Raw genomic sequence first — 23536 nt, 5'->3', positions numbered from 1 at the left:
CTAAACATTGGCTTCAGGGACTAAAGCTGAGTCTCTCTGGCAAAGTATCCCCCTAGGACCACGGAGGTGAGCTGGAGGCAGGAAACCGGGTCTGTGGCTGTCATTGCCGGTGCCCACAGAAGGCGATGAACAAACCAGCCGTCTCGTTTATCAAACCGCAGTTTCCCGGCCCAAACGCAGCCTTGCCACCAGCCCAAGGTGTGTTGTTCCCGGCTGTGCCCCCCCCGCCTCCCGCCCCCACGGAGCACCGGCCTTGTTAACTCCCCTGGACACACTCATAGACGGAGCCTGCAGAAATCTGGCCGCATCGGAAGGGCATCAACCACACCTCCCCATTCAAACGGCAAAGTGACACGTGTTGTTCCCATGCCGACAATTTATAACTGTCACCCAGACCCGGCCAGGCCCTCCAGCCGAAGGGGCAGTGAGGGTCCATGTCTCGCATGTGCCGGGCACTCTGGTGGCTCTTTGCCAGCCACTGCTCTGCCTTCGTCCTGACTCTGCAACGACACGCCGTGCGACTTCGGGCTCTCTACTCGTGGCCTCAGAGTCCCGGATCCCGCATCTTTCCAGCAGCAAAAAAAAAATATGAATAGTGACTAACATGTAGGGCACTTGTAAGGACCGAGAAGATGAGGCCCTGAATGCTTCCTGGGGGAAGTGCAGGTGCCTACCGGCCGTCAGAAAACAGCCGTGACTCTGTCATCGTGACCCTTGCGGTCCAGTTGCCCGGGCTGCGTGCACGGCAGTGGGAGAGAGTCTCATTCAAATATCATGTGTATTAAATACGGATGGGCTGGTGGGCTTCCTCGGCCTCAGGCCGGCCACCACCTTCCCAAGGGGACCTACTGTGCGCTCGGCACAGAGCGGAGTGTCTGTGAGCAAAGTCTTCGCACTCGCGCAGCTTACGTGCTACAGGAGGCAAGAGAAAGCCTGCTCGCAGACAACACGGAGGACAACATTCAGAGCTTTGAAGAGGCTAGAGCAGGCTAAGGGGTGATAATGACTGTGGGGTTTGGGGGGCGCCTGAGAGGAGTCAGGCAGGGGAGGCCGCTCTGAGGAAGAAGTTATTTGAGGGGAAACTGGAGGGGCCTTACAAGTGAATATACCCCAACAGGTGCCTCCAAACATTCCAATTCTGCAAAAACCCGGCGAAGGGGCAAGGGCAGGTGTTGTAAGCGTCTGACAGGTGAGTCAGCTGAGGCTCCCTCCAATGGGGTCCAGGCCTTGCCTGAGGTGGCACAGCTGGTCAGAGGCCAGAGCCCAGTAGGGACTGAACACCCCAGACAGAGGGCAAAGGATGCCATTGTCCAGGTCACTGGCTACTCCCTAAGCTTGTGCTGTAAGAGAGGGTGGGGATCAGGGACGTCCCCAGAGGGGGACCCCCTTTGGGGGACCTTCTCTCATATCTCCAGGCAGAGGTAGCTACCTGGATTTTTCCATAAGGCTTTGAAGAGTTGGTTTTGAGTGGGTGTCACCGGATTTGCCCCGGGGACATGCCTTAAGGGCCTGCATCTCAGAAGTCCTAGGTCTTGTCTGAGCACTAAAACTGACTCCTGGAGGGGAGAGGAAGTCACAGAGATACACTTGAGGGCTTTATTTTTCACTGTCTGTGACTGGCTGCTTTCAGAGGCTCCAGTGAATAGAAAAGTGAAGAAATGCGACCCATTTTTAAACGGTGGTGCACACTCTGACAATAAACAAGCACAAGTCTCCTCTTTGGCACAAGATCCACGAGGCAGTCACATTTGCATATGCTGCTCGGTTACTGACTCTCTAATCAAGGGCCCGATTCCCAACCCGGAGCACTTCCCTCCCTGCCACACCCTCTGGGAAGCCCCCCAGGTCACGGGCACCCTGTGTGTGCACGGGGACGCGTCTGATAGGGCACCCAGCCCGAGATGCTGGAGCTGCCCTGCCTGGGCCCCCAGAGCCACCTCGGGCGTCTCATACTTACTTGGAACTCAAAGTTCGTGTGTTCCAGGAACTTCTGGTTCATGATTTCCGCAAACTTGTTGATAGCTCTCAGGAAGACCCTGGAAGAGGAGAGAAGGTCACTGGGGCATGTGAGCACTCTATCTCAGGCCCCCTCCCCTTCCTCGTGCTCCAGACCAAAGACGCCCTCAGAGAGGGCCCCCCCCAAAGACTCCGGGAGAGGTCGGCTGACCCGGTGTAACACCTGCTTACACTGTAGACCCGGGGCCATGTTTGCCGGGCTAGAATGCAAAGACCATCTGTTTGACTTTCTTTAGAAAATCCGTATTACCTTTCGTTTAAACTATTACATGCTTAGGGCAGAGAAGTTCACGCCATCCAGAAAGACAGAAAGAGAAACCGCCCCCTCCCTAAACAAACAAAAACACACCACCCAATCCTATCATCTAGAGTAGCTGTTCTCAACCTGTGGGTCGCGACCCCGGCGGGGGTCGAACGACCAAAACACAGGGGTCACCTAAAGCCATCGGTTTTCCGCTGATCTAGAGCAAACCACCACCCCCATCGACATTTGGATGAATATAGTTTCAAAGGTCTCCCTACACGTATATACGCACAAGTAATATTTTGCAGATACTGTTTCGATGAGTTTTGATACATGTTGCCTCACAACCTTTTTTACTAAACGATACTGTGTGCGTTCTTTTCATGCTGATGAACTCGTCATCCCTTTTGATCACTGAAAAGCATTCCCTTGCATGGGTGTGGCACAGTTCATGTAGCCAGTCCCTTGTCGCAGGACCTCTGCATTGCTCTGCAGCCTCTTCTGGTATAAGCGGTGTGTTGATCATCACTCTGCTCTGTACACCTTGCATCCCCTCTCTACACACCTCTTCTCCAGTCTTCTCCTCAGAGCGGTGACACTGATCGAATGTTATGCACATGTAACAGTTTAGTACCTGTTGTCAAATTGTTTCTTCTTAAATGTCTTCCTGTCCATCCCTTCCATGCCTTCTTCCTGACCAGCTCTACTAACCGTTCTCGCAAACTCCCATCTGTTGCCCCTTCAGCCTTGAGAGCACCTCACCCTATAGGCCAGCTCTGATCATATTAATCACCCACTTCAGTTGCTCCCCCTGCCCTCGGGATAAGCCTAAACTCTTTCGACAGTCAATGCCCTCCATGATTGGGCCCCAGCCTTCTTTTCTAGACTCACTTCCCACCATGTCCTTGTGACTCTGTCTCCCGAGTACACAGCCATGCTCTTCCCTTGCGCAGAACACCCTTCTCCTTCTAAACTCTTTAAGGGCAGGGTCTGCTGCCTCCCTGTGTCCCTCCAAGGGATACTCATTGCAATTTCCTGTCCCAGCATTCATCACGGTCCAGGATGATTCACTTGTGTGACTCAGTAATGTGTCTCCTCCATTGTACTTTCTCTGAAATCTGAGACTCCCTCCATGATCTCATCTACTCTCCAATCTGCATGTCTTCTCCCCCCTCCCCCAAAAATTTACAAATCTTCATCTCTGGCCTCTCCCTGAGCTCCAGTTTGCATTCAGGTTCTCAGCAGCAGCGAAGTGATCAGTAGATTCGTAGATTCCGCATCAGTCATTAGTTTAATTGTTGTCCCAAACCTGTTTCCAACTCTCAAAAGCCACTGCAAGAGCCATAAATTGGTCAACCCCCCTGTGCTGATGGTGGGGCCCAGTGGCAGATAGGGTCTGGGGGATTATAAATCAGATTCCCCCACCCCCCTTCTCTCTCTTGGTTTTTCTGCAGCCACCCTACGGGAATCAGAATACCACCTAACTTTGGCTTCTCATGCTTGAGTTTGGAAAAGTAGGTCTTTTGACTTCTCTTTTTTCTTCTTAAAAAAAAAAATTCTACTTGAAGCCTAAGCACTAATATGGTGGAGTGCGTTAGAATGAAAACACATTCAACTCTTTCTGGGATTTTCAACAGTGAATTTGAATTGCCGCAGTGGATAGAGTGTTGGACTGGGATGCGGAGGACCCAGGTTTGAGACCCCGAGGTTGCCAGCTTGAGCGCAGGCTCATCTGGTTTAAACAAAGCTCACCAGCTTGGACCCAAGGTCGCTGGCTCCAGCATGGGGTTACTCGGTCTGCTGTAGCCCCACAGTCAAGGCTTATATGAGAAAGCAATCAATGAACAACTAAGGTGTCGCAATGAAAAATTAATGATTGATGCTTCTCATCTCTCTCCGTTCCTGTCTGTTTATCCCTCTCTCTGACTCTCTCTCTGTCTCTATAAACACACACACACACACACAAAGACCAAAAACACCCCCAAAAACAAAGCCATAAAAAAAAACAACCAAGGCCCTGGCCAGTTGGCTCAGTGGTAGAGCGTCGGCCTGGCGTGCAGAAGTCCCAGGTTTGATTCCCGGCTAGGGCACACAGGAGAAGTGCCCATCTGCTTCTCCACCCCTCCCCCTCTCCTTCCTCTCTGTCTCTCTCTTCCCCTCCTGCAGCCGAGGCTCCATTGGAGCAAAGATGGCCCGGGCACTGGGGATGGCTCCTTGGCCTCTGCCTCAGGCGCTAGAGTGGCTCTGGTCGCGGCAGAGCGATGCCCGGAGGGACAGAGCATCGCCCCCTGGTGGGCAGAGCATTGCCCCCTGGTGGGCGTGCCGGGTGGATCCCGGTCAGGCGCATGCAGGAGTCTGTCTGACTGTCTCTCCCCGTTTCTAGCTTCGGAAAAATACAAAAACACACACACACACACACACAAAAACCCCCAAAAACAAGCCCCCCCCCCAAAAAAAAACCAAGTTCACGATCAGTTAGCGAGCCAAACACTCCTGCCCCTGGGCAGTGATGGAATACAAGTCTACAGGTCAGTAGCCACCACAGCCACAGTTACCAAGGATGCGCTCTGTGCTCAGCACTTCGCATGGATTCTTTCTTTTTTAAATTCTGACAGTAACTTCCTGGGTTAGATAATGTTTCCATTTTAGAGATGTGAGTTTAGGTAATTTTCCCAGTAACCCAATCAGTACACGTGGAACCCAGGGTTTAAACAAAGATATGTTGCCTTCAGAACCTCAGTATTAAACCACCACGCTATTCTGTCCACAAGGAAGTCTCTGTAATTCTGTTCAACCCAAGTTGCAAGCTCCCTTCTGTAACAATAGCAATGACGGAAGTATCATAGTTATCACTCATGTACACTGTGCTAGGTGCTCTGCAGATACTATTTCATTGAATTCAACGAACGGAGTGAGGTAGATGCTGTTGTTATAGCCACTTAACGGAAGAGGGAGCTGAGCAGGGGAGAGATTGGATCATTTCTCTGCACGCACACAGCTCAGCAGCAGCAGAGCCCAGACCCAGTCTCAGCTTTGTCTTTCTCTAAAGCCTGTGTGATTAACCAGGAAGGGACACTGGCTCCCTTGAGACCAGCCTGCCTGCCTGGTCTTTGGCACTGGGCATGCTCCAACTCACGCCCACCACGTACACAGCCTGGCACACTCTGTTCCGGTCAGCCTCTTGCTCTGCCCATAGCTGAGTGGGCACAGGGCCAACACGACTCAGGCAGTTTTCCTTGGGTGGCCAGCAGCCTATGAGTGATCTGGGGGTACCGGGCTTGGACAGTAGTAAATCTATCCTTTCTTTTTCTTTAATTTTTTTTTTTTATATAGTGAGAGAAGGGGATGCAGAGAGACAGATTCCCACATGTGCCCCAACAGGGATCCATCTGGCAAGCCTACTAGCGGGTGATGCTCTGCTCATATGGGACCTTGCTCTGTTGCTCAGCAACTGAGCTCTTCTTAGCACCTGAGGCAGAAGCCAAGAGCCATCCCAGTGCCTGGGGCCAACTCACTCCAGTTGAGCCATGGCTGCAGGGGAGGGGGGGGGAGAGATAAACAAGAGAGGGAGGGGTGGGGAAGCAGATGGGCACTTCTCCTGTGTGCCCTGACTGGGAATTGAACCTGGGACATCCACATGCTGGGCTGACGCTCTACCACTGAGACAACTGGCCAGGGCCAAATCTATCCTTTTTAGACAGTCCAAAAGCAGGACAACCAGGGAGAATGCAGTGAACCTGGGCCCTGAGTGGAAGCCATGAGCAGATGATTCTGTGAGGAGGCAGAAGCCACGGGCGAGGGAGGCCAGCTGCTGCGAGCGAGCAGGAAGAAGCTGGCAGAGAGAGGAGCCAACCCCTAGGCTGGGATCCTGAAAACCGCTCATCACAGAGCCCCACTGCAGCTGCTGGACCAACTCCCCAGCTTCCCACTTCCCGGGTGGCAGAACACATCCTTGTCACTGGAGGCAACCAGGGGTCCCTGCATTCCGTCTCCCGAGCAAGGCTCAGTGCAGCCACATGGCAGTTCCGGGGCTGGGCGCAGGGGTGGAAGGTGCACACAGACTCCAGCAGGGGCAGGGGCAGGCCTGTCCCGGAGCCCATTCCTGCTCTGCCACTCTCCTGTGCTGGGGCCTGGGGCTGGCTGCTTGGCCTCAGGGAGTCTCGACTGCCCTGTCCGCAAGATGAACTGGGTGCGAGGGTCCAATGAGATGCCGCGTACGAAGCCAGACACGCCTACTGCCTGGACACATAGGAGTCCTCAAGACAAGTCAGTGGCTAAGAGGGAAGAGGAGGTGGGCGGGCCCTTTCTGGTGAGAATGCCCAGGGAGAGAGAGGGGGCTCTCTGACCCCCACTCCCCTGGCTGCTGTGGCTCATGGCACGGTCGTGGGATTCTACAGGTCAAAAGGAAGATGTAAACAAACGAGCTGGGAGAGGAGTTCTTATTCCTCCCTTCCCAGTGTGCTTTTCGGCTGAGAAATTAGCATGAATCAGCAGGTCCCAGCTCAGTGTCAGGGCGTGGCTCACCCCAAGCGCCTTGACACTTGTGTAATTTGGGATGCAGCAGGCTCCTGGAATCTGGTGGGATCCTGTGGCCAGCTGGATGCCAAGGCTCGGTAAACTGGGCTGGGTAAGGAACCCAGGGAGACCTCCTCCTGGGTGATGATGAGCTGAGGGAGGTGGGGTCTGTGAAAGGAGGAGGCACACACGTTCATGTAGGAGGCAGGACCGGAGTGGGTGTCTGTGATTTGTCAGCACGTGGATGGAGCCACCGCACGATTGCTGGGCATTGCCCTACTCAACATCCTAAGGTCGCCTCTGTGACCCTACTATGGGCCTGTTATGTGCCAGGGACAATGTTAGACCTTGAAATATGTCATTGATAAAGGCAGACAAGACCCACCCCAGATTTGCCCCTTCTGTGAAATATTTGGTATATTCCCAGACCACAGGAATGTGAAAATAAAAATAATAGCTAACACTTAAGAAAATGCTCTCTACGTGTTAAATTACTCTATGTGTAATATGAATAATACATATTTTTTCGCTTCATTTTGGTCCTCACAAAATTCCTTCGTGATAGGTACTATTATTAGTTCCATTTTACAGTGAGAAAAGCTGAGTCAGAGTGACTAACTTTTGCCCAAGGTCGTGTAACTATTAGGTGGTAGAGGCAGGACTTGAACCCTGGCCATCTTAAATCCTAATTTTCTAGCCATTCTCTGTGCTCTGAAGTCACTACAGTGACTGCAGCACTCGGTCATAGTTCCCTATTTACTGTCTCACCAACTAGACTGTAAGTCCCCTGCCTGCAGGGACCAAAGCATAAATGAGTCTTTCCACTCCCTAGCACCCTGGGTGGCCAGGACACTCAAGAAATACATACTGGTTGATTCCATTTAGAGAGACTACTTTACGGATGTGTATAAATCCTCAAGCCTCCTCAGACTGTTGGATTTCCTAACTGAGGTACAGATGGAAGAAGAGAAAAGAGGTTTCTAGGCATAATTTTGTTAATTTACAATATTATAAAGAACTAGATCATTTAAAAATTAAACATGTCATGTAAATCAGACCTTACTGAATGCCGCATCTTACCAAAAAGAAAAATGCTCCAACAGGCGGTATTTCTTGCAGTAGACATGGGACTGTGTCTGCATACACAAACAGCACCCAGCCGAGGAGACGCTCAGATTCGGAAAGTGCCTTTCCCTTCCCCAACAAGCAGATACTGTACACATGATGAACGCATACATATATAAATGATAGAGAAGTGATACAAACAGATAAGTTATTACAATATAGAAATGGAAGGAAGGAAGGGAGGGAGGGAGGGAGGGAGGGAGGGAGGGAGGGAGGAAGGAAGGAAGGAAGGAAGGAAGGAAGGAAGGAAGGAAAAGGGGAAGGGAAAGGAAAGGAAAGGAGGGAGGGAAGGAGGCAGGGAGTGAGGGAGAGAGGAAGGGAAGATGAAGGAAAGAAGGAGAAGGAAGGAAGAAGGAAAGAAGGAAGGAAGAAGGAAGGGAGGGAGGGAGGAAGGAAGGAAGGAGGGAAGGAAAATAGGAAGAGAGGAAGAAAAATATTGTAATGTACACACTAACTAAATGAAGTTTGCCTTGGCCACATGAATGAATGGAGCTTAGGCTGCCATATTTTTGAAAATAGTGCTCTGGGGAACACTGATCTGGTGCCCATTCTGCCTGTCCAATTAACATTGAAAATGTTCACTAACTAGTTGCATGACCTTGGGCAATTTACCTCTTTGGGCCTCCTTGAGCTGCCTGGGCTAATAAGCAGTTGGCATGTGTGTACAATGCACTTAACAAAATGAGCCTCACAAATTTACAGGATCAAGCAGTGGAGATTAAGAACGTGGGCTCCAGTTGCATTGGTTGCTCTGTTTCTTATTAGCCGTGCGACACTGAGTAAGTTACTCATCTATTCTGTGCCTCAGTTTGACCAAAGCCTAATGAAATAGCATATTTCATTATCCTGGCCACAGAGCTTTATGGAAGGGTATGTCTCCCAAGCCTCTGGAGACTATACTGAGACTTTTGCTGCACTTACTATAAAGGACAGGGTTTTTCTTTCTACTCTGGTTGCTAATCCAACAAGACACATGTCTGAAACTTCTAGAGCCCATTTTCCCACATCACAAAGACAGCACCTGCCTGAGAGCAAAGGCAAGAGAGAAAATAGCAAAGGTAGAGACACAGATTTCCTACACCATTGTTGAGCACCTAGATACATCCATGCCTGAAGCCAAACCCGTGGAGTCTTTCAGTTGTCTGAGCCAATACATTCTCTTTTTCTTAGGCAAATTGGAGTAGAAGTTCTTTTAAAATCCAAATCAGTAAGAAATACCCACTGTATACACAGATTCATGATACATATTTATGGAGGACGGCCTCTGTGAAAACACAGAGACAAACTGGATGTAGTGCTTGCCTCCAGGAAGCCTGTTGTCGAGGGGCGGAAACAGCCGTAGGCAGAGATCATGGCGGTGCAGTGGAGGACGCGCTCCAATATGGGCGTGAGCAGAAATGCAGAGGAGGGGAGACATTCTGCTATCATGAGGGAGGACTGAAAGGACACACGAAGGAGAAAGAGCAGGATTCGACGGGTACTTTCATGCTGAGTTTGGTCTAGAAGGGAAGGGGAGTCATCGTTTATGTGAAGTCATAGAGTCAGAGTCGATGGAAATAGGAGGTAACAGTGAACGGTTGAAAGTATCTGCAGTGTAGGGTGAGTCAAAGATGACTCACCCAGGTGCTTCATGTAATTTGGCAAAACCCCAAGCTGTTGTTGACTGGCCGGCAGACAGAGCAGGGGTTCCCACGTAGTTTAGGGGCTGGCGGCTACCATAACACAAGACTGGGCATTGGCATAAGGTGTGACGAGCCGTGTGCTTTGCTGAGCTCAGTGCACAAGGGGAGGACAACAGGGCACTAAACCAAGCAGGGGACCCTTTAGCGTACGGGGTCCTGTGCGACTATACAGGTCGCATGCTCAGAAAGCTGGCCCTGACCCAGGGCTAGGGAGGGGCCTGCCTCTGATCCATCATGTGGCCTGGACCTAATTTCCACCACCGCTTTAATCGTTGCACAGCCAGCCTCCCTCCTGCTTGATGTAAACAGGAGAATCAGGTCAAGCGCAGCCCAGACTAAAAATTCTGACATTTTTTTTGCTGGGCTGATTTTACTCTTCTTACCATAAACTTGAAAACACAGAGATTTCTTTTTTTTTTTTCCTTGATAAACCTCTCCTCCCCTTCAGCAGCCTCTGACGCTGGCCCCAGGAGCACCACGCTCAAGTGTACTCATCAAGTCCCACGGCTAGGCACTTAGGCATCCGGGGAGAGGAAGAGTGGCTTGTTGGGGACAGAGAAGTAAGGGACAGAGGCCGGCTGGGACTGGAGTCGGCTCTTAGGGAGACATGAGAGAAACTCTCAGACTACATCCAATGACAAAACTATTCTACGTAAAAACGTCCACAGTCTCCCTTCCCTCTTTCCCTCCACTACGGAGTTCTGCTTTAGCCTCCTGTCTTCCTCTTCTTCCACCCTCTCTGGATATTTCTGCCTTTGCAGCCAAGTCTTAGCTTCTGAGATACAGAACAAGAGTCATCGGCAGAGAGAGACAGATCTTGCAGCCAGTGTAAAGGGTTTTCCAGGGCGAGAACCTGAAACAAACACAAGAAACCGAAAGAAAGTGAGAGAGAAGGGCAGGAGGGGGAGCCAGGAAGACCCAGGCTTAGAGGAGTCTGTGACTCGGAAGAAATCTAAGAACTACTGAGAGACAGAGGACTGGAAAAGGGGACCATTATAAAATACCGCTAAGTGTTCTGATGGGAATGTCATTTGGCTGGAATAGTATTATTTGAGAGAAAGCATTAAAGACCAAAATTGGTTATACTTACTTTTATTTAATTTTGTGTTGGGCCATGGGGGATCTGAGTTACACTTGAATTACACTGGTATTCTATGAGATGTTAATAGGTGCACACACAGAGACATACATACATGTGCGCCAATTGGTTCCACGGCCAAATAAAACCGTGAAATGCTATCCTAAAGCCTCAACTGGAGCCTGACCTGTGGTGGCGCAGTGGATAAAGCGTCGACCTGGAAATGCTGAGGTCGCCAGTTCGAAACCCTGGGCTTGCCTGGTCAAGGCACATATGGGAGTTGATGCTTCCAGCTCCCTACCCACTCTCCTCTCTAAAATGAACAAATAAAATTTAAAAAAAAAGCCTCAACTGGAGAAACAACGGTAGCATGTGAATGGCTCTGAAAAGTCCTGCAGCACAGAACTCCATCCCAAGCTGTTTAACCCAACACTCCCTCAACTTCTCTCACCATATGTCACAGAGTGTATTTTATTATTATTCTGAAAAAAAAAATTAAACTAATATCACTTTAATAAGGCTGACCTTACGCTCTCCTGTTCCCAAAGCTTAGGGAAGGCTTCACAAACGGAGTATACTATTTTAACTGGTACTTGAAGAACGGAGAAGGTGAGGGAGTAGCCAGTTCGGTCTATAAAAAGGCATGAGGAGGAAAAAAAAAACCCGTAAGAACAAAAGATAAGTTCACGATGGGTGAGAAGTTTCCTGGGCTTTAAAAATAGAAAGAAAGGAGTTGTTATTCTTCAACTTCTTCTTGTTGGGGAGCACTGTCCCCACCTTGCCCCTGCCGGGGCCCTTTAAGGGGCTGCTGGGGCGCCGCGGCCATCAGGAGGCGGGCGGTAGCGGGAGCTCACCTGTTCTGAACCATGCTCATGGCCATCCAGTCTACTGGATACACGTTCTTCCCAATGAGGTCCTTGAACATGATGAATGTCTCCATCAGGAAGTCCTGAAATAGTAATAAAAAAAAATTACACCTGTCATCTTGTTTTATAAGGACAGACTAAAAAGTGCCCAGATCCCGCCGGTTGTTTATAATAGTTTTCTTTATAATATTGTGGAGGGGCAGAAAAGGCAGGGGGCAGAGCCAACGAAGCCCATAGAAGTGGACTTTTAAATGGAAGCTCACAGTTGTTGACCGAGAGGCTGTTTCGCCAGTGTAAGAGGGATGGATGGATGGGAACGTGAAATGCGCGACCGCTCTCAAAATAAAGCGCTATTAATTCTGGCTTTGGGAGGAAAGAAGTAAATGCAGGCATTGATGTGGCAATTTTATAATCATCTCTCCAAATATGTATTTGAGAGGGAAATAATCTTCGCTACATGATAGCACCTCAGGTCACTGAGCAAACAAACTATTAGCAAAATGAGCGTTGAATTAGCGGTGCTAGAAGCGCGGCCGATTGGGGGGAACCCGACAGGGACTCTCCCCCCCTCTTCTTGCAGAGCTTCCCAGTGGACCTCGCCACGCCCCGTCAGATTCTGCAGGGGACCAAACTCGTTCTCCGTCTTCGGAGAACACAAATTCAAGAGCCATTTGAGTAGCCGAGGCCAGAATCACTGCCGGGAAGGACCCTCCTGATGAGGGTGAGGGGAGGGGGGGTGGGTGGAAATGAACTCGAACAGCCTTCACCTGTAGAATTTAAAGTCCACAGGAATCCCGTTCAGAGCTTTCCTTAAGCCAGCAGTTTTTAAATCATTTTAATGGCAGAATTCACTGCTCAGAGAACATCTTACCTGGAACCTAAAATGTATATAAAGCAGATAAGAGTAGAAGAGCTGGGGCTGAAATGTGTGCGTGTGTGTGCGCGTGCGCGCGTGCGTGTGCATTTATGGTAGAGGAGAATAAGGAGGGGGGGATATAATTCAAAAATCACTGCTTCATGCTGGATTGCAAAATTCTAGAAATAAGATTGGTTCCTTCCCAGCCATCTTTGCTTCTAGGGAAAGTCCCCGCAACGCATTTATGTCCCAGATTGCATCAGCAGCTTCAAGACAGCATCTACCCACAAGGGTCGCCGTGAGAAGGCGTGAGCACTGGTCTAGAAGACGCTTTGCACAGAGCCCGGCCCACCGCGGGTGCTCGCTAAGTGCGCGGGGACCATGATGGCGGGTATTGGTTTGCATCCTGGGTGTTTTCTGCGGAGCTGTGGGTATGGTCACGGACACATTCCCTTCCTGTGGGGACGGAGACGGCCCCCCGGCTCCTGAGTGAGGTGATGTAACGTGGAGGGAGGGCTGGAGCAGAGACTCACCCTCTACCTCTGCCCCGTGTTAGCAGGAGGGCCGTGAGCCGGCAGAGAGTGGACCTATAACAGTGAGCAGTGACACCTATGTCGTTCTGTTGTGAGGTTTCTATGAGAAAGTGTGTATGTTCAGTAAATAAAAGCCCTCTTTCCTACCTCCCTTCCCACCTTTCCTTCCCCAAGGCTCAAACATTATGAGCCTGGTCTTTTTATTTCCATGTCCTGAGACAGAGAGAACATAATGGTGGTGGGGGGGGGAACCTCTGTTTCTAAGCTTTGATTTTGTTTTATATCCAGAAGGAGGTTCCATTTCTTGGCCATCCTACCCCAACAAGGAGAGTCTCTGCCCTGAATGAATGAATGAATGAAGGGTAGTAATTAGCTTCCTAATGGTTCCCTCCACACGGGTCGTTCTCCGAGGTTCGTCCAATTCTGGGGCCTGTGGTCTCTCCCAGGAGAGCTGAAAGTGGGTCTCTGGGAGCCGAACCCCTGAATATGGATGGCAGCAGCAAGGAGAGAGTGACAAAGGTGACCATGCTGAGGACGAAGCACCAGGCTGCTACAGCCCCGGGACAGCCCAGGCTGGGCCCTATGTTGATGAAGGCATCTGCGACAGAAGCAGAGACCCGCAGGCCATAGGCCACAGGCCACAGGCAGACCGTCCTGTAGCAAATGAGTCCCGAGAGGCCAGAAGAAGACGGGGGCTTAGCGTGTCACCCTCCCCGACACGCCTGTTGTCAGAACGCAGCCCCAGCTGTCTCTCACTGAGCTGCTGCGCTCTCGTTCAACCCCTTTACAGCCCTGTGACATACACGATATTTTCCCCACATTACAGACGGGGACGCCAAAGCCTGAGAGAGGTTAACCTGCCCGTGGTCACACAGCTAACCGGTGACGATTCCTGGATCCAAACCCGAGACCGTGCGACTCACACATTCATGCCCTCGAGCCCCCAAGTGTTCACGATTCATCAACAAATACGTGTTAAACCATATCTAGACCAGGCCTGCTGGATAGCTCTGCTGGTTAGAGCATCATCTCGAAGTGCAGGGGGTTGCGGGTTCAATCCCTGGTCAGTGCACATGCAGGGACAGCTTGATGTTTCTCTCTCTCTCTCTCTCTCTCTCTCTCTCTCTCTCTCTCCCCCTTCCTCTCTCAGTAAAATAAGTAAGTAAAAACAAACAAAACCATCTAGACTAGACATTCAGGGCTTGTCTCTGGACTGAAGACATGTCCCAGAGGACACATTCAGGCCCAATGGGAATGAGACATGGGAACCCTCAGTCCTGTTTGTAAACTCAGACACACGCATACTCAGGTCCACAGTGGGAGCCCTTCTTGCCCTAAACTCTTGAGAAGCAGGAGTGTGACACGTCTCCCCGGCTAGCGCCCTACAGACTCACCACAAGCTCGTAGCTGGTCTGAAAGGTCTCGATGTAGAAGGAGTAGTGCTGGTCGCCCATCTGGTCCAAGATGGCCGTCATACATGCCACAAAGTGACTCTGTAAGGAACAAAGAGACACGCACGCCATGAAATACTGGAGAGAGGACCGTGACATTCATCTTCTCCATTTCTTTGACTTCAGACGCCCCAACCATTGCAGGCAAGAATAATAATGGCCCCCAGGGATGGAGAATGTCTCCTTCCCAAATGATCACATTAAACTTCTCTTTGAAGAAATGTCTCTTTCTGGCTCAGTCATCAGCTCACTCATCCAAAAATCATTCTCTGAACACCTTTTATGTGCCTGCGACTGTAACAGAAGCTCCAGATATAGAATATAAGGCCCTACTCATTACGTTGCCAGCTGCTTGCATGTTTTGGGAAAAGAGCCCTGAGTTGGTGTCAGGAGATCCAGCCTCCATCGAGATCCTGAAGACAGTTTGACTTTCTTGTAAATAATCCTACATGTCTAAGCACCGATTTTTTTCGTCTGTACAGTAGGACAATCACCCACCCATATCTACCCCAAGAAGTGTAGCAGAAGAATCAAATGGCCTCTGTAGCACCTGGAATGGACTGAAGTTCTCTACAGGAGAATTGGTGGTTGGACCCCCAGGACTGAGCCAGGGAGAGGCTAGCAGCTACAGGGACCAGCACCTGTTAGGGGCCAGGGAGGGTAAAAGAAGTGAGAAGAGGTGGTTCTTGCTCATGATCTAGTTGGGCAAGTAAGATTAACATCCAAGAGGGAAATCAGCATGAGGACTTGGAGACTAGGTGGGTCTGGCAGGATCTGTGGGCTACAGGAGCAAGAACCACACCCCTCCGTGCGCCAGAGTCTGCTCGCATGCACTTCCCTGCGTCTGCCCTCCCAGGTTTTATGAGTCAGTATCGGGGTGTGCTTTCCGTTTGAGGGAGTGTCTGCAAGAAGAATTTAGGGAGATCTGCTCTGGAAACCTGGCACAGGGAGTACGGACTACCAATACACTGGAGGGGAGTCGGGGGAGGGAGGCCACTCGAGATTGTCTCACGCAAGATTCCACTGGGACTGCTATCTTAGCCAAAGCAGTCCCACCAGGCCTGGCCAAGGGTGAGGCTGCGGGAGATGGTCGCCTGGGTGAGATAGAGGTGTTTCCCGGGGACCCCACTGCTAAAGGGTATTGGACCTCACGCACACCAGAGAGATGGGCCCGGAAATATTACAGTGGAACTAAGAGAATGGGTTTTGCTGTCACGAACTGCTGTCTTTGTTAAAGACACACACACACACACACACACACACACACTCCCTAAAACCAAAAAACTCTCCATTTCTTCATTTGTTAAAAAATACAAAACAAATACGAAATAAAAATAAGCTCCCAGATGACAGGTTTGCAGTCCAGTTAGAGGTGCAAGAACAGCCTGATGTCCCCAGGAAGGCCCTCCTGGTGGGACAGGAAGTCTTCCGTGAACCGGATGCTCCTGAAGTTCACACTCCCCGAAGGGGCTCCCAAAGACAGGGCTCCTCGCTGGCTTCCTGGCCCCTTCCCTTCGGGACGCTGGGGAGAGTGTGCTCTCCTCCCAGTTGGCAAGGCCGGCTGTGTCATTAGTGGGGCTCAGCACAGAATGAAAATGCAGACTCCTCCTCGAACAGGATTCCGAATATCAAGGGGCGCTCTGGGGAGCAGCACCGTCGGCCTCGTGTGTGTGTGTGTGTGTGTGTGTGTGTGTGTGTGTTGATGGGGGACTCTGACCTCTGCACTGGGGCAAACAAACGTGCCCGGCCATCCAGGGAGTCAGATCCTCTCCCCTGCCCAGGCCCCCAGAGGGTGAGTGAGTTTGTGGAATTATCAGTCCCTTTCAAACCAGAGAGCACCACCAGCACTGCTAACTTAACCAGGTCCCACTTAAACCAAGAAACAGGCTTTATTTCTTGTTTATCCCTCCGGCCAGGCTGGGTGCCAGAAAGGAGAAATCTTTAGAGTTCAAGAGGAGTGTGTGTGTGTGTGTGTGTGTGTGAGAGAGAGAGAGAGAGAGGCACTCATGTTTCCTCTACTCTCTCCGTCTCCTCCCTTCCTCCAAGAATTCAGCCTGTGGCCGCTAGAGGTCTTTCCTTCTCACATGGTAGGCGCTGTGCAGTTTGCTCGGCTTTTTATTTATTCCTACGTGAGCAGAGCCACTACACTTCTTGCATCTAAACAGTGAAGATTACAATAGAGAGGACTTATTATTCCCTCTTTTGGAGTAATTCTGCTGCTGGCCAAAGCCTGGCTCGCTTTGCAAGGGAAGGGGGGCTTCCTCTGCAGGTTACCCACTGCTTCAAGGTAAGAGATTTGAGTAGGTTTCATTTCTCTGTGTGTGTGTGTGTGTGTGATCGGTGGTCCTGTGGGAGAAAATGCGACCGTCTCTTGGACAGTAAGTTTACTTTTAAAGCTTTGGCTTAAATGATTCCCGGGATTGTGAGGTAGGTGTGTGTGTGTGTGTGTGTGTGTGTGTGTGTGTGGTGGGGAATTCACCATTGTCGGAGCTGCAGGCTGCCCCAAATGCATAGATCCGGAATGCCTGCTATTTCCAATGGCTTGATTTGAATTTGAAAGGGGGAAGAAAGAGCAAAAACATAAACCTCAGCGCTCAAGTTCACTGGCATTACCCTGAAAAGGCTGTCTTGATTTAAGCCTTGTTTAGAGAAACTTCCATGCTTCGCTTTGGAAGAAAAATTAAAAGGGGTGGGGGGGGGCCCAGCCCCCATCTAGAGAAAGAGGGACCATTTTATGAGAGATACCATTTATCTTTTGCTAAGGACTGGCCCGGGGTGTCTCGGTTCACCGGTCAATCAGAATGACTCTTACCGGCTGGCCCATTCCTCCGTGCTAACCAGCAAACCACATGGAAAAACCCGGCCGGGTGCCTCTCGGTAGTGCGATGTGAGTGAAGTTTGCACACAAGTTACCTGCATTTGGGCCGTTAATGGAAAATGACAGTGTCTCACTTCCGACTGGAAGCACCCCTTTATTTCTACCAGGGCGTTCAGCCCACCTTAGTATCAGATCTGTCAGAAATCACACCAATGTGACTGATTTGTGAAATGGCAATGAGACGCCTGCTGCAGGTCTGGATTTAGAAAAGCTCCTCCAGTCATTTAAATAAAAAAAAAGAAAAAAAAAGAAAAGAAAGCTCAGTCATGCTCAGCTAGAACGATGGAATAATATTACGCTTCTCTGACGTGTATCCCTTTCCCAGTACTATCCTCAACACGGTCCTCCATCCGCCTTTCTGCTTCCTGCCCCCTCCCCCTTGTCACAAGTTTGAGACCTGAGTTCTACATCTACCTTGTTTTAAATGCCCAGCAGCAGAGAGAGAGAGAGGAATTGGGGGCGGGGGCGATGATCAGACTGCATCTCTCCTAACAACTCAGAGACTCCCAATGTTGGCATAGCTCAAACTTTCTAGTGCGGGAGCCCAGCCTCCCAGCCCCGTGAGCAGCAGGGGAAAGCCTTTGAATACTGCATGGGGAGCCGCGGGGTGGAAGGGTGCCCTGCGGTCCAGGCTGGTGAGAATCCCCCCTACCCCGGCCCTGGCAGAAATTCTGTAGTGGACATATATTTTAACAACCAAGGCGTGAGGCGGCCACTCACCCACAGCCAAGCAGCAAGCCGGATGGGAAATTATGGATGGGAAATTGCTTTTCTTAAAACGGAATACCAGGGGGACCTACATATTACATTCCGGGGAGAGAAACTGTATGCGAGACGCTGGCGTAAACCAGGCAGAGTCACCTCGACTCCTTTCGGGGTGGTTTAAAATGTAGCTAATGAATCACAGCGTGAAGAGACACAGTTTGAAACTAGGTCAAACGTGTAAAAATAAGTGTAATCATCGCGGGCGTTCAGCTGACGTGTTGGGGGGGGTCGTCTATTTAACGCCTTGAGCAGCGGGACTTACTTCCCCGATGGAAGCCCCTCCAGAGACCCCAGACGATCGATCCTCTTAACTAATTCAGCCCGTCAGCATGTGGGGAGGTGCTGCACACCTGGGGGGGGGGAGCTGAGCTCCAAAGGCAAAGGGTCAGGGTCTCTTCACTGTACGATGACAAAGGAGAGGAAGAAAAAGCCAGTCTTGTGTGACTGGTATCAGTTAGCTGGGATACAAGGTGATTGTGATCAGGAGAGTAGCCCTCCCACCAGATCATTCTACTCCTCTGCATAAAAACAGCATCCTCCTCTTCCTCCTTCCTCCTCCTCCTCCTCTTCCTGCTCACCACTACCACACCACCATCATCATCGTTATCACCACCACCATCATCCTACTGACATGGCCAATAGTTTTACAACACTCAACTCAAACGTCTCTATTTAATCAGCTGTAATGCAGACCCTTCCACACACCAGTCAGGACCCCTGCAGTGCCCCGTGAGCCAGGAAAAGGCTCCGGGCTTGCCCAGCCTTGACAAACAGACAGACAGACTGAGAGGGGAGAGGCGTGGCAGCGGCCAAGGCGTCCTCCGCTCACCTCAGGTGAGTGGGGGGTGACGAGATCGCAGAGGCAGGAAAACAGCCAACTTCGGGAGCTTGCCACTTAAATGCCAATATTACTATGTGATACCAGCTGGTGACACGTTGCTATAGTAACTTCAAATAATGTGCTCGACCAAAATAAAATAAATTCTAGAAAGCACCAAGGAAAGTTTGCATGCTGGGGGCGGGGGGGCTCGCAGGGAGATGGAAAGTTCTACTCGGACCATCTATTTCCTTCGGAGACTAACAGTGGCCGGTGCCACTTTGAGGTTGCCTTTCCATGTACCCCCGTGTCCGCCGTGCGGTTACATAACAGACTTTATTCTTGGATGGAGTTGGAGCTGGTTGTGTGGTGGATCCAGGAGCGGAGGTGGGAGGCTGTGGTGTCAGGTAGAGCAGGGACTCTCCAAGGCCTCCCTTCCCCCAGGCAGCCCGGAGTGGCGGTTTGCAGTGGTGTCTGGGCAGCGCATGTGTTCCATCTTAACAACCACCAGGTTCCGGGCCCCGTGCTAAGTGTTGAGGTGCAGCAGTGAGCTTTAAAGAGCGCCAAAGAACTTAAATCTGGTTCTCGCCGGGGATGCAGGGCATCCTCAGAGTGGGCACCTAGGAGACAGGTGGCCTGAGTTCAAATCTCAGCTCTACCCCTTCCTAGCTGTGTGACCTTGGGCAGGGTCTTGTGCCTCAGCGCCCTCATCTATAAAAGGGGGGGGGGTAGAAATATTTCCTGTGTCAAACAGTTGAGGTGAGAATGAAACCAATTTGTGTTAAGCACTTAGAACCTAGAAAGCCCTCCATCGTTATCAGCTATTACGATGACTGTCATTGTTGCTGACTCTGGTCCAGGGAAACTGTGCCGATCGATCAGCTAACTGAAGCTCCTGACCTGGGCAGAGGAAAGTGATTGCTTCACCAGGCGGTGACTGTCTGTGGACACAGCAAGCGCTCCAAATCACAACGGGGGGCCAAGCGCGAAGTGTCTTTTGACTCTGCTGTTGGTTGACAACTTGCTCAGTGTCCGCCTGTTTAGTAAATCGAAAGTGTGTCTCTTGGAACAGAGCATGCTGGGAGGTTTCTTTTATTTGGGGATAGCTGCTGGCAGGTAGAAAGAGTGGCAACAGTGTCAAAAGCAGGACATCAGACTGTCTTCACTGAACACTTAGTCCCCCCCCACCCGTTTGCCTTAGGAGGTGTCCGTCTTTGCGCGCAGTGATGTTCTTTGGTTACCCGGGGATCCCGCGGTGTGGTAGTGTTAACCAAGTCACCTTCCTTCAGGGTAACCTTCTTGATGGGCATGGATCCAGGGTTTTCCTGCGACCTGTTCTGCGTCACAGGCACCACACCACAGGGAAAACAGAAAGGTGCCACTTGGATGCCGCGTACTCTGGATGTGCCCTGACACTCATGTGTACAACACGTCAACCCTTGTAGAGTGAGCTGTGTGCAACCCCGCCTGGCGCCGTGGGCATTCGTGATGGATCAGTCCCCGAGCACTGCCAGGGCCAGAACTGCGGGTGTGCCGTCTCCTCAGAGAGCTGTCCTCACTGACAGGGAGCAGGAGGGAGAAGTGACAAGGCTGCTTTAAATCAAGGCTGGAAAAGGCACCTGAACCTGTCATACCTTCTTCCTTTGAAGCTAACACTCTCCGCGATCCTGGTTGGAGCCAGTGCACATGGCTGTGGAGTGGGGGGTAACTTTAAATCTTCCAGAGGACACAGTGGGATGTTTAATCCCAAGGGGAGGTGGGGGGCGGGCAAGTTCCATTCGTTCCTCATCTCACTGATTCACCTCGACAACCTCAGGAGTTCAGCTTTATGGCCATGTTGCAGATGAGGAAAGGGAGACGCACGGAGGCCCAGCAGCTTGCCTGGACCGGGCGTCGGGAACCTATGGCTCGCGAGCCCGATGTGGCTCTTCTGATGGCTGCACCTGGCTCGCAGACAAAGCTTTAATAGAAAAAATATAAAACATTCTCATGTATTACAATCCATTCATTTCCTACCACTCATGTTCATGGTTGCAGGTGGCTAGAGCCAATCACAGCTGTCCTCCGGGACAACACCAAATTTTTATTGGATAATGCGTAATGTACACAGGTCGTTGTATGGCTCTCATGGAATTACATTTTAAAATATGTGGTGTTCATGGCTCGCTTATCCAAAAAGGTTCCCGACCCCTGGCCTAGACAGAGACTTGGTATATGGTGGGTCAGGGATTAAATGTCAGGTCTTTCTGACTCCAAACCCTGCGTTCTTTCCACACACCCACCCTGCCTCCCGGGCCAGCACTACTGGCTCCACGGGGACAGAAACGTCCGTCCACTTATTCATAGCGGGGTTGCCAGAACCTAGAACTGAACTTGCACACAGTGTGGGATCGATAACCATTTGCTATTATAGATGAGAGACTAAATTTATTATAATGTTCTCCATCTCTGAAAGAATGCTATAGGGACCCCCCCCACACACACACACACGAACTATGAAAAATTAGGGTCAGGTGTTGCTTTAAGAGAGGCCAGAAATGAAAGGATTTTGTTCAACTCTGAGGGTATTCCATCTTAATTCCATATGTTTGATCAAGCCAGAGTGAGATCATTCTTTCACACCTATTGTTTAAGCGTCTGTTATGTTCCAGCACATTTCTAGGTGCTGGGGATACAGCCGTCAGTGAGATTACAAGGGGTTTCTTCCTCAGGAGCTCATATTCTTAAGGGCCAGGGATGGAGAAACATATCGTAAGAAAGTAAATACTCAAGTAAGATCATTTTAGACAAGTGGATATATCTACTACTCATAAAATATTACAAAGCCATGAGATAGAATGAAGGGGAAAGGGACCTGTTTTTCAAGTGGGGAGACAAAGGCGGCCTCTTAGAGAGCGGATGTTTTAGTGGAGATCTGAATGATGAGAGCTGGTCATGCAGGAATCTGACAGAACAGCATTCGGGGCAACCGAGCAGCAGAGGCAAAGGCCCTGAGGCAGGATGTGCTTGGGGTAACGGAGGAGCCCTGAGAAGGCCAGGCATGAAGCGAGGGAAGGTGCAGTATAAGCTGAGGTCAGAGACAGGCAGGGGCCAGATCCTGTGGGGTCCCATGGATCAGAGGCAAGAGCTTGAATTTTCTTCCAGGTGCAAAGGGGAGGCCATCGATTCGAGTACTAAGAAGCTCAGCCTGGCTGCTGTGTGTTTTAAAGACCCCTCTTTGAGGAGGCATTTTCCACATCTTAGTGCACTGTCCCATCTCCAAGCCCCGACCCTGGGGCTGCTCCTGGGGCCGTGGACCCATGAAAAACGCGAGTTATGTGTTCAGTGTTGCCTCTTCCTTGTGCATGGCAGTGTCACGCTCCTCAGCAGAGAGTTTCTCACTAAGCGATTATTCTAGAGGAGACTCGGGCCCTCCTTGGGGAGGCGTGGATGTGGGTTCTGGTTTCACCTGAGTTTGTCGCCCTGTTGTTCGGAGCTGAATGGGGGGGGGGGGACGACTTCTCCGGCCTTTCCCAGTCTCTGGTTAAAGCCATTCAAGTCCCTGGGACCTGAGTAGCCCATTTACCAGCGGAGTGGCTGTCATTCAGGACACCCTAGTTTTTAACCGAACAGGTGATTACTCTAAATGTTCTAATGACATCGGTGGGGCGGGGTGGGTGGGGAAGTTCACCCCTATGATTGCAAGAAGAATGAATGGCTCAGAGACGAGGATTCACCCTAGGCACATACACCAGTGATGGTCTCCCCAGCTTCCCGCTGGGAGCCTCGGGAGAGGCTGCGCGGAGAAGTCTGTTCTGAGTCCCGAGCAATCTGGTGTTGTCCTCAGCTCGCATCTACCTGGGGGGGGATCAGAGCAGGGGGGTACCAGGAGGATGTGGGCTCTGGATGAGGCTCCTAAGTAGCCCTTCGCCTTCTCCTGCGAACATGTGCACCCAGGTTATACATGACACCTAGGCCAACCGTCAAGAGGAAGAGGTGTTGCGACAGGGTAGAGGCGACGTCTCAGGCGGGAGGCTCCGTGGGCTACAGGACAACACCAACTACCATTTCAAGGGCACAGTGTGCGTCGGCAGCATGCTGAGCCCTCTCTGTATCCACCACTCAGGACTTTTCACAGGGTGGTAGCTAGGGAAGAAAAGGACTGGGAGGAGGAGGGCTGATGTTAGTTGGACATCTCTGCGTCAGACGCTGTGCTAAAAACGTACGCCGACGGTCACAGTGGGCACCGGTGGCTGAGCACTCGCTGTGGGACAGGCGCTGTCCATGCTTCCTCGCACTGAGTCCCCCCAACCTCCAGTCAACGTTGGTAAAAACCGTGTGTGCTTTACAGACGAGGGGACGGAGGAGCAGGGAGGCGACAGGACTTGCCGAGATCGGCTTGACTCCAGAATGCATTTGATCTCCTTCAGCAACGTAAAACAGACCATTGTTTTGTAACCATGCTATCATCTTCATGTGAAAATGAAGCATTCCCGTGAAGAAGGGAAAAGGGCATGATGGTTCTCCGTACCACACACACACCCCCTGCCTAACCTTGACTATGAATCAATGCAATTCAGAAACCTCTAAAATATTAAGGTAGATTCTAGGCATTTCTCGTGCCTATATAGAGAAAAAAGGACGGATGGAGAAATGGATAGATACATTGATGGATGGATGGATGGATGGATGGATGGATGGATGGGTGGATGGGTGGATGGGTGGATGGGT

General features: G+C 50.9%; 2 protein-coding genes across 3 annotated transcripts in view; one reads left to right on the top strand and one right to left on the bottom strand.

Annotated features, from left to right (window-relative positions):
* DOCK2 (dedicator of cytokinesis 2) overlaps positions 1-23536 on the bottom strand; it is a 395036-nt gene that overhangs the window by 79717 nt on the left and 291783 nt on the right. For both annotated transcript variants that reach the window (XM_066273230.1, XM_066273231.1), the window contains exons 28-30: positions 14310-14408; positions 11515-11609; positions 1958-2036 (exon numbers count right to left, since the gene is read on the bottom strand). In XM_066273230.1, the coding sequence (XP_066129327.1) occupies positions 1958-2036; positions 11515-11609; positions 14310-14408 (273 nt within the window). The remainder of the gene's footprint in view (positions 1-1957; positions 2037-11514; positions 11610-14309; positions 14409-23536) is intronic.
* The window catches only part of INSYN2B (inhibitory synaptic factor family member 2B), a 108931-nt gene continuing 101909 nt past the window's right edge, over positions 16515-23536 (top strand). Inside the window, exon 1 of the mRNA XM_066273232.1 lies at positions 16515-16653. The gene's annotated coding sequence lies outside the window, so the exon portion shown is untranslated. The remainder of the gene's footprint in view (positions 16654-23536) is intronic.

This window comes from Saccopteryx bilineata, chromosome 4, assembly GCF_036850765.1.
Source record: "Saccopteryx bilineata isolate mSacBil1 chromosome 4, mSacBil1_pri_phased_curated, whole genome shotgun sequence".
Taxonomy (NCBI): Eukaryota; Metazoa; Chordata; class Mammalia; order Chiroptera; family Emballonuridae; genus Saccopteryx; species Saccopteryx bilineata.
This window is presented reverse-complemented; position numbering and strand designations above follow the sequence as displayed.